Source organism: Pelophylax lessonae, assembly GCF_965119305.1.
Source record: "Pelophylax lessonae genome assembly, chromosome: 1".
Lineage (NCBI taxonomy): Eukaryota > Metazoa > Chordata > Amphibia > Anura > Ranidae > Pelophylax > Pelophylax lessonae.
The window spans coordinates 300,921,483-300,931,886 of NC_138768.1; the positions used below are offsets into that span (position 1 = coordinate 300,921,483).

General features: G+C 44.2%; 1 protein-coding gene across 1 annotated transcript in view; it reads left to right on the forward strand.

The window, feature by feature from the left end:
* SVOP (SV2 related protein) overlaps positions 1-10,031 on the forward strand; it is a 70,662-nt gene extending 60,631 nt beyond the window's left edge. Inside the window, exons 14-16 of the mRNA XM_082253584.1 lie at positions 3,015-3,096; positions 3,368-3,457; positions 9,346-10,031. Of these exons, the coding sequence (XP_082109710.1) occupies positions 3,015-3,096; positions 3,368-3,457; positions 9,346-9,552 (379 nt within the window). The 3' untranslated portion in view covers positions 9,553-10,031. The remainder of the gene's footprint in view (positions 1-3,014; positions 3,097-3,367; positions 3,458-9,345) is intronic.
* The last annotated feature ends 373 nt before the right edge of the window (positions 10,032-10,404 follow it).

The following is a 10,404-nucleotide window of genomic DNA, read 5'->3' on the forward strand; positions in this document are numbered from 1 at the left end:
TTTTATATGAAATTCCCCAAAAAAAAAATATAAAAATCAAAATTTTTTAACATTTTAGGCCAATTTGATTTGTGCTACATATGTTTGGTAAAAAAAAATCTCAATAAGCTTATTTTGATTGGTTTGCGCAAAAGTTATTGCGTTTACTAATGGCACTTTTCCACTGCAAGTACCGGCTCGGCTCTACTCGGCCCTGCTTGGCCCCGTTTGCTTTTTCACTGCTGGTACCGCATGGTACGGTGTTGGAACGGTTCGGTACGGTACGGTATGGTTTGCTTTTCCACTAAAGTAGTACTAAAGTTAAGTGTGTGGGATAACAACGGGGTGGGTGGGATTCTCTGACCAATCAGTGGCTAGTAGTGACTGCATGCAAAGTATTGTGGGATATGGTACTGGGTATGGTACCTCTTGGAACCACAATCGAGGTGGTACTGTTTTTGAGAGCCGTACCGTTCGGTTCCATGCAGTGGAAAAGTGCCACCGTATCATACTGAACCGTTCCTACACCATACCATGCGGTACCAGCAGTGGAAAAGCACAAAAGCGAGCCGAACCGTTCGGTTCCATGCAGTGGAAAAGCGCCATTACTAGTAGTAATGGCGGCGATCTGCAATTTTTTTTGCGGGACTGCGACATTGCGGCAGACAGATCGGACCCTTGACTGACATTTTTGACACTTTTGGGGGTACCAGTGACATTACTACAGTAATCAGTGCTATACATATGCACTGTTAGTGTAAAAATGACACTGGCAGGGAAGGGTTTAACTTTATTTGAGAAGGAGGGGTTAAGTGTGTCCCTAGGGGCGTGTTTCTAACTGTGATTGGATGTGGCTTGTGATGTAACAGCAGAGATCTATGGTCCTACATAGCAGGACCGTATGATCTGTGCTGTTGCACAGGGGAGAATGACAGGCGGCTTTGTTTACATTAGCCGCCTGCCTTTCTCCCGGTGTAACCGACGATCGCGAGTGACCGGCGGACATCGGGTCCGCCGCTCACACGCGCGGGGGGGGTCACTGAGCGAGCTGGAGCGTGCCTCCTGCGGCGCGCGCTCGTTTCCTAGAGCCTCACAGGCTAGCGACGTAGCACTACATCGCTTTGCCTGTGAGGGGCTGACCGCCGCAGTAAATAGTCGCCCGGCGGTCGGCAAGCGGTTAATCAAAAAGCCCCAATTTGCTGGAGTATCTTACATCAAGCAAAATAAGACTATGTAAGCTGGCACATCAAATTGAGAGAAGTCTCTAGGGTTCCAATAGTGAGCTGCAGTTTCTAAAGCTAGCAAAATACTTTATTGTGTTAAAAGAGACATAGGGGTTGATTTACTAAAATTGGAGAGTGAAAAATCTGGTGCAGCTCTGCATAAAAAAACAAAAATCAGCCTCCAGGTTTTCTTTTGTCAAAGCTTGATTAAACAAGCTGAGGTTAGAAGCAGATTGGCTACTATGCACAGCTGCACCAGATTTTGCACTCTCCAGTTTTAGTAAATCAACCCTACAGACTCCAGAGAGAGAAGAGACATCATTTTGCCCCTCATTAGTAATACCTCATCTGGAATATGCAGTTCAGTTTTGGGCACCATTTCACAAAAAGGATGTCGGAGAACTAGAGAAGGTGCAGAGAAGGGCAACCAAAAGGATAGGAGGCCAGGAGGACTCGTCTATGAGGATAGATTGGAGGAACTGAAAGTATTCTCTCTTGAAAAGAGGAGATTAAGGGGAGATATGATCACTAGGCATTAATTTATTAGTGGTAATATAGTAAACTTGGTGTAGAGTTATTATTTTTGGGTAATCACAAAGGACAAGGGGGCATTCTTTATGTCTGAAGGAAAAGAGATTTAACCTTCAGATACAGAAAGGGTTCTTCACAGTAAGAACTTTGAAAATGTGGACTCTAATAGACTCCCTCAAGAGCTGGTTCTGGCCAGCTCAAGCAATTGTTTTAAAAAAGGCCTGGATTCTTTTCTAAGTGCACAAAATACAACTGGATAATAATTCTTTTAGGTAATAACACCAGCGGTGGTTGATCCAGAGAATATTCCATTGCCTCCTGGAGAATCAGGAAGGAATTTTTTCCGCCCACTAGAACAACTTGGACCACACTTTGTTGGATTTTTTCCGTCCTCTGGATCAACCTTGGGTATAAATGGACTTGAGTCTTTTTTCAACTGGACTAACTATGTGACTAACTGCATACAGTGTGGAACTGTGAAATTGTTATTGCTGTCTGTGACCCTACTTGGGAGTTTCATTTTTAGTCCCTGCATTGTTAACGTTTTTACAGTTGGCAGCATAAGAAAACAAGGAATCGTTTTAGGACAGACGATGGCAACTTTCTTTGAGGATTTCCCCTTACTCTGGCAAGATTTTCCTTTACATCCTTGTCGTTTCTTTTGCACAGGAAGTGAACAGAATTCTCCTCTATGGGACACAGATAGCACAAACTCAAGGGTTTTAGCTATTTCTTATTTTATATCAAAATAAATAGAAGTTGGCTTTAGATATACTCTAATAACTATTTCCAGCTGCTATCATAGGCATCATAACACAGCTTAGTTTTCTCTAGAATTGGAAATATACTGGTGTCTTTCTATACTATAAGCCTCATATAGCCAGACTAAGAGTCTGTGTCGGGGGGCTTTTGCTCACGTTAGAACTTGCTTCTTTCCCCATGCAAGTCAATGGGAATGGAAAGCAACTTGAAATAACTTGAGGCATTTTAGAAGGCAGTCAACTAACAGTTTGATATGCCTGTCAACAAACTGTGAATGATCCCAGATGCACCTCAAACAGATTTCAAATACACCCTGCATTTGCCCATCAACACAAGGCCATGTATCATCAACACATGCCCTAACAAATATACATAATAAGGCCTATTTTTAAAGCCTTTGAAAAAAACACTCTATATTTTAGATAATATGGGCCAAACATGTTGTGATGGTTTATTTTAAAAAAAAAATAGTTTACATTGTGAATATCCAGCACTGAATCTTCTTTCTTTTCTTTTCAGGAATGTGCTCACAGTTTTACTCTTCATAGCAAGAGCATTTATTTCAGGTGGATTTCAAGCTGCCTATGTTTACACTCCAGAGGTAAGACATGTAATAGGCTAAGAAAAGCATCATATACCTAAGCCCTTGGTCCCCAACATGCAGTCCATCAGTGATCAGCCCGCTATGCCCCAGACCCCAAATCAAAGATCAAAGATCGTCTTTAACTTCCTTTATCTATGGAGGCATTATTAATGGTGAAATATATGAACTGACTGGTTTGGTTAGTGCATTAAATATGCTTAAGCTACCTCCAATGTCTTCCCTATCAGTAATAAATTTAATATATACATGTTTTGTTTTATTCCTTCAGGTCTATCCAACAGCTACACGAGCACTGGGTCTAGGTACTTGCAGTGGGATGGCTCGTGTAGGGGCATTAATCACACCTTTTATTGCACAGGTAAAAATAAAAACTGTTCATTATATATGATTTGGGCTTTTTTCAGCGGGAACATGGGGGAACACTGTTCTGGCACCTCTTGCACTGAATGTATGCAATGGCAAGGCAAGGGATGCTGGGGTGTGCTGGAGGGTCTATTGTTGCTACTGTTGGGATAATCTATTTTCTCTAAGACTCCGTTTACATATTGGCATCTCGGATTGCGGGCAGCATCACTGTCATTCTGACCTCGATCCCAAATCATTGCAAATCGCGGGACGCCCGTGCGATTCCTGTGACTTGCAATGACACCCCAAATGGGGTGCGATTTCGCCCCGATTGTCGCCCGACAATAAGCTGTAAATTCGTGCAAACAGAATCGTGGGACGCCTGCTGCCCAAAAGAAGTTCTTGTACTTTTTTGGGCTGACAGGCGTCCCGTGATTCTTTTTGTGTGATTTTACTGTAATTCGTCGGTCAACAATTCTGTCAAACTCACACCGCATTTTGAGCGCTATTGCAAGTCACGGAAATCGCACGGGCATCCCGCGATTCTGCCCACGATCCGAGACGCCAATATGTGAACGGAGCCTAAAGGGGAACTATTGTTGCAGGGAGACTATTATTGCTGGGAGGGATCTACTATCAAGGGAGGAGTCTACTGATGCTGGCTGCTGGGAGATCTGTGGGGCTGCTGGGGTGGGTCTATTGTGGAGGATCTATTGTTTGTGGCGGTATATTGCTGCTGGCTGCAGGTAATCTACTATTTTACTGTTTGCTTGTTATTATTAGCAAATTCCATACAAATTACGAAGCACCATAAAATGATACGCGGTTCTGTATTTTCCAAAAGGGTGATAATGGGAGGTGGATAGGGGTGGAGCTAAGTGACAGCGCACAGAGGTGAGTAGGGGGCAGAGAAAAGGAGTGACTCAGAAGGGCGGAGTATCTTCACCTATAAAAAAAAAATTCCTGATGATGCAGTATAAATATTGCAGACACAATTTTTTTCTCGTAGCCAGGTATTTTACTCAGGGGCGTAACTACAGGGGTTGCAGGGGTTGCAATCGCTACCGGGCCCCATGCTCCAGGGGGCCCGGTAGCAAACCAGTGGGTGAACTTCTAGGATCTCAAAGGTCACACTTGCGACCGGGCCCTGGCATTTCACCAGTGTGGGGAGGCCCCAAGATTGCAGGAAGGGGGCCCACTGCAGAACTTGTGAAAGGATCCTGATGCGGGACCATAATAAAAGGCCATGCAATGAGAGTAAAGAGCCCCAGGATTAGTGGGAAGAGCCCTGGGCTTGAAGGGAAGGGGTCTGGCCAGGGGTCTGGGGGGCCCTTCATGGTTTCTTGCATCGGGGCCCTGAAGGTTCTAGTTACGCCTCTGATTTTACTGCAGACACTGTACACTTCCATTTTTCTCTTCTCAGCAACATATTGATTAGGTCTTGGAGCTCCGCGCCCCTGCGCGCTTCAGTACAATTTTGAAAGCAGTGATGGCAACTGAAAGCCTATGTGAAGTCAACATTCTGTGCAGTGCAGTAAAGAAATGCTAAGCAGAAGGTTCCCCCCCCCCCTTACCCTTTTTAGCACTGTATTATATGTGTTTGCTTCTTTAATTTTGGTTACAATGCTATTGTTTTTTTTGATATTTTTTAACCTGCCCTAACCACTGGCAATGTTTCAGCCTTGCCTGCAGGTTACCTGAAACTTTTATAGACTGTGTTTTTGCCTGCTGACTCATTATTTTTTCAAAATTAGCAACCTGCATGAGATGAACAAAGAAGACTTATGTCAGAAAAAGACCAAGTAGTCCACTGAGTCAGAAAATAGAACAATGTTTCTTCCAATTATTTTTAAATTTACTTACTGTAAATTTACTCACTGCCTCTGCTGGAAGTATGTTCCAAGTAACAGCTACTCTTTCAGTAAAATAACATTTTTTAGCGTAATTGTGAACTTTCAGTTTAGTAGTTAGAGGCCTTCCCCTCGTGTTCTTGAGTTTATTCTTATATTGAATATATTGCCCTCATGAACCTTTTTCACATCTTTCACGTACCTGAAGGATCCCCCAACTTTCCCTTCTGTCCCTGAGGCTGTACATATTAAGTTTTGCCTCTTCCAGACGGCCATACGTATATGTACGATCTCGTCAGGAAGCGGTTATATTAGAAACATGGCTGCAGCTGCAAAACACTGGGTATTATATTATGTTTGTGTCACTAACATTCATTAAACTGTATTGTTTCCTGAAAAATTGTGCTTGATAAACTGCTGCACAAATACTGTGAGACATAAAAAATTGCAACAGCCACCATTTTATTTTACAAAGCCCATGCTTTCAGATATTACATATTGTTTGGGGGTTCTAAGTAGTTTTTTAGCAAAAAAATGCAGATTTTTACATGTACAGTATGTGAAAAATGTCAGAATTGGCCCAGACACCAAATTGTTAAAAAAAAACAAGGGGGGAAACCTGGAAGCACCACCCGCTAAAACTCAATATCGCCTGTGGGATTTAATTTACACATACCTACTTGTTACACAAAAGTGACAATACTGAACCTGTGACAATATATTGGAGGAAAAGTTTAAAGAATGAAATTGTATAGGCAAAACGTTTTTTTTTTGTTTTGAGTACAGTGTCAATGGCTTAGTCTGTGTCGTGTTCTATTTGCCCCTTGACCATTGTCATCCAGACAGAAGTCCAGAATTTTTAAGTTGTCACCAGAACAAAAGGTGTGGGCAAATCCTCCAACAGGGACACCTGTCCCTGTGACAACTGTCTAAGAGGGGAATAACCTTTAATTTGGAGAGAATTCCTCTCACCTCTTTTTGCATCTATGCAGGGTCGTCCTAATGGATGGGCCCCAGGTACATGGGGGGGGTTATGATCAGGGCCATGAAAGAGGGGGCAGATGCTGTGTTGGGGGGGTGCATTGGCGATTTGGCCACCCGTTCTTTTTTGACAGGAGTAACTACAATGTCACTCCAGTCAGAAGGAGTGGCGACTGGCTTCTGCTGGGGAGAGGGTTCAGCTTTCTCCTTAGTTATGCAGGGGGGCTGAAGACAGCTTACACTAAGACTGAGAACTCACCTCAGTCTTAGCATGGAGAAGAAAGGAGGAGCTACCTTCATTACAGGTGGGAACAGCTTTTGTAATCTGTGAGTACAAGGGGGAGGGGGGGCACAACTCTGATGTATGGGGACACCTGATGTACGGGGACAATACTATAGGGACACTCTGATGGGGGACACCCGATCTATGGGGACACTGTGATGTCGAAACCTGATGTATGAAAGCCACTGTCATAGCAAACCCTGATGTATGGGGGATACACAACACTGGGGGTGTACTGGCGCAAAGAAGTTGAAGGGATACCATCAATAACAACCATCTAGGGCAAAATGGAAAAAACTATAATGGCATGGCACATAAAGAGTCCATAAAGTCCATAGAAAACAGCAAGTCTTTACACACTTGAAGGCTGCTCTGTCACAAGTGAAGAAGAGGAACTTGCAGAGGGCTATAAAAGAAAGACAGGCCCTACTCTAAGTGTAATAGGACTCGTATTTTATTTAAAAATTCGACACACTACATACTCACAAACAAGTAAGTATAAGCAGCAGTGGATATTCGACCATGGGGTTCATTCAGGGAATTGGTAAGTCCGGGTGCCTATGGAAAAGGATCCGACCGGTCCGCTGAAGAGGTCCGCTTGAGCCGATGGAGAACAGCGTATCCCGGACCCGGGGGACACTGTCGGAGCTTCCGGCGGCGTACTTCCGGCTTGGACGTGGAGCATGATGACGTTGACGGACTGACAGGCGACGTGTTGTCGGAGCATGCGCTCCTTCCTCAGGCCTCTATCTTAGTTAGAGGCCTGAGGAAGGAGCGCATGCTCCGACAACGCGCCGCCTGTCAGCCCGTCAATGTCATCACGCTCCACGTCCAAGCCGGAAGTACGCCGCCGGAAGCTCCGACAGTGTCTCCCGGGTCCGACATACACCGTTCTACATCGGCTCAAGCGGACCTCTTCAGCGGACCGGTCGGATCCTTTTCCATAGGCACCCGGACTTACCGATTCCCTAGATGAACCCCATGGTCGAATATCCACTGCTGCTTATACTTACTTGTTTGTGAGTATGTAGTGTGTCGAATTTTTAAATAAAATACGAGTCCTATTACACTTAGAGTGGCGCCTGTCTTTCTTTTATAATGATGTATGGGGGAACCTGATGTATAGGACACTGTAATGGGGGACACTTGATGTAAGGGGCACTGTGACGAGGACACTTGAAGTGTGGGTACACTGTGATGGGGACACCTGATGTATGTGAATACTTTGATGGGGGGCACTGTAATGGGGGACACCTTATGTTTGGGGAAACTGTGATGGGGGACACATTGATTGGACACCTGATGTAAGCGGACACCGTGTGCTGGGGACACTGATGGGGACACCTGATGTATTGGAACACCGTGATGGGGACACCTGATGTATGGGAGCACTGTGAGGGGGGATACCTTATGTATGGGGGACACCTGATGTAAGGGGACACAGTGATGGCAAACAATAAGATGGGGGGGACACCTGATGTATGGGTTCAATATAATGGGGGGCACAAGATGTATAGGGACACCCGATGTATGGGAACACTGTGATAGGGGACACCTTAAGTATGGGGACACTCTGATGGGAGACACCTTATGTAAGGGGGCACAGTGATTGGGAAACCTGATGTATGGGGACACTGTGATGGGGGACACCTGATGTAGGGGACACTGTGATGGGGACACCTGATGTAAGAGGACACTGTAATTGGGACACATTATATATGGAAACACTGTGATGGGGATAACTGATGTATGGAAACACTGTGATGGGAGACGCCTGATGTATGGGGACACTGTGATGGGAGACAACTGATGTATGGGGACACTGTGATGGGAGACAACTGATGTATGGGGACACTGTAATGGGAGACAACTGATGTATGGGGACACCTGAAGTTTGGGGACACTGTTATGGGGGAACACCTGATGTAAGGGGACACTGTGATGGGGAACACCTGATGTAAGGGGACACTGTGATGGGGGACACCTGATGTTTGGGGGTCCTGTGATGTGGAATGCCTGATGTATGGAGATAGCTGATGTATGGGAAAACTCTGACGAGGGATACCTGATGTAAGGGGACACAGTAATGGGAGAACCTGATGTATGTGGGCACAGTGATGGGAGAACCTGATGTATGGGGACACTGTGATGGGGGAACCTGATGTATGGGGACACTGTGATGGGGGAACCTGATGTATGGGGACACTGTGATGGGGAAACCTGATGTATGGGGACACTGTGATGGGGGAACCTGATGTATGGGGACACTGTGATGGGGGAACCTGATGTAAGGGGACACTATGATGGGGACACCTGATGTACAGTGTATGGCCACTGTGATGGGGGAACCCTAATGTAAGGGGACACTGTAATGGGGACACCTGATGTGCAGTATTTGGGCACTGTGATAGCGGAACATGATGCATATGGGCACTGTGATGATGACACCTGATGCAGGCTGGTAAGTTCCCCAATACATTACTTTGCCCAGGGACCCATTATGCTAATAAGATGGCACTGCATCTGAGGGACAGAAAGTGAGGAGAAATCTACCCTACAGGGTAGATGGCAAAAAATAAATCAAACAAGGGTTTTAGCCGTTACTTGTTCTATCTAAAACAAAAGTGAATGTTTTAGCTCATATACTTATGATGACTTGGGCACAAAAGAAAAAAAAAAAAGGCATGATCTCCGGAAGCCTCTCATGAAGTTTCAAACTGTGTCTCCTGGTTTCTACTCTCATTTATTTCAACAAAGCATTTACAGATCTATTTTCCTTTCTTCCAGGTGATGCTCGAGTCTTCTATTTATCTCACAGTGTTGGTGTACAGTGGTTGTTGTATTTTAGCAGCACTGGCTTCTTGCTTCCTTCCCATCGAAACCAAAGGCCGTGGGCTACAGGAGTCCAGCCACAGAGAATGGGGTCAGGAGATGGTGGGAAGAGGAGTGCACAATGATGGAGTCACTCCTTCAAACTCTGGCTCACAAGAGTGATCCCCTCACCTCACCCACTATTACTGACACTCACACATGGATAGCCTTTCAGTCTCACATCTACCATTACATGGACAAGTTAGGGCATAGACAGTAATGGCCAAAGTATTGCTAAACAAAAGTATCACCATTGTAGTGATGGGATAATGGTGTGCATCCTTAAAAAAAAAAAAAGAACGAGAAAGGAGCTATTCTTATGCTTTAGGGAGATAAGTGGACACTATTAAATAACATCCATAGAGTAAATTCAACAGTTAAAAAGTTCTATAACACACTGATTTTAGCACTAACAAGAAAAGAAGATACAGTATCAGTACTAGAAATTAAATCTGACCCTGTAAATGAGTCAGTTACACCAGATATGTCTGAATGCTGCTGATGTCTTTGAGATCCTGAGTAAACAAGAGAAAGCCATGCAATAAGGTATTCTAGATATTTCACCTCTCATGCTGTTGTCTCTAATCAATAATTACGTAGATTGAGAGATTGGAGCACTGCTAATAATGGTGATCTTAATCTGTGTTCAGACCTTAGTTTAAGCCTCCAATTCTGCAAACTGTATGGTCTTTTCAGCTAATTTGTTTACTATTGTGCTTTAATTCCTTTTTAGTGTACAGTAGTAAGTGATCATGAATTCAACAGAGCTGTAAATGATGAGTGGTTTCAAACAAGACAAGACGAGCTACAATAGTGTGAAATACTAGGCCATCTTTGCCCAGATATCTGGCTTAGAGCATTGTCTGGTGTTCAGTTTAAAAAAAATAATTTAAAAATTTTACATTTATAAGGAAAACATACACTGAAAAAGCTGAAATAACTTTTTTTGCCTATTTGAGATTGAGCAACTAACTT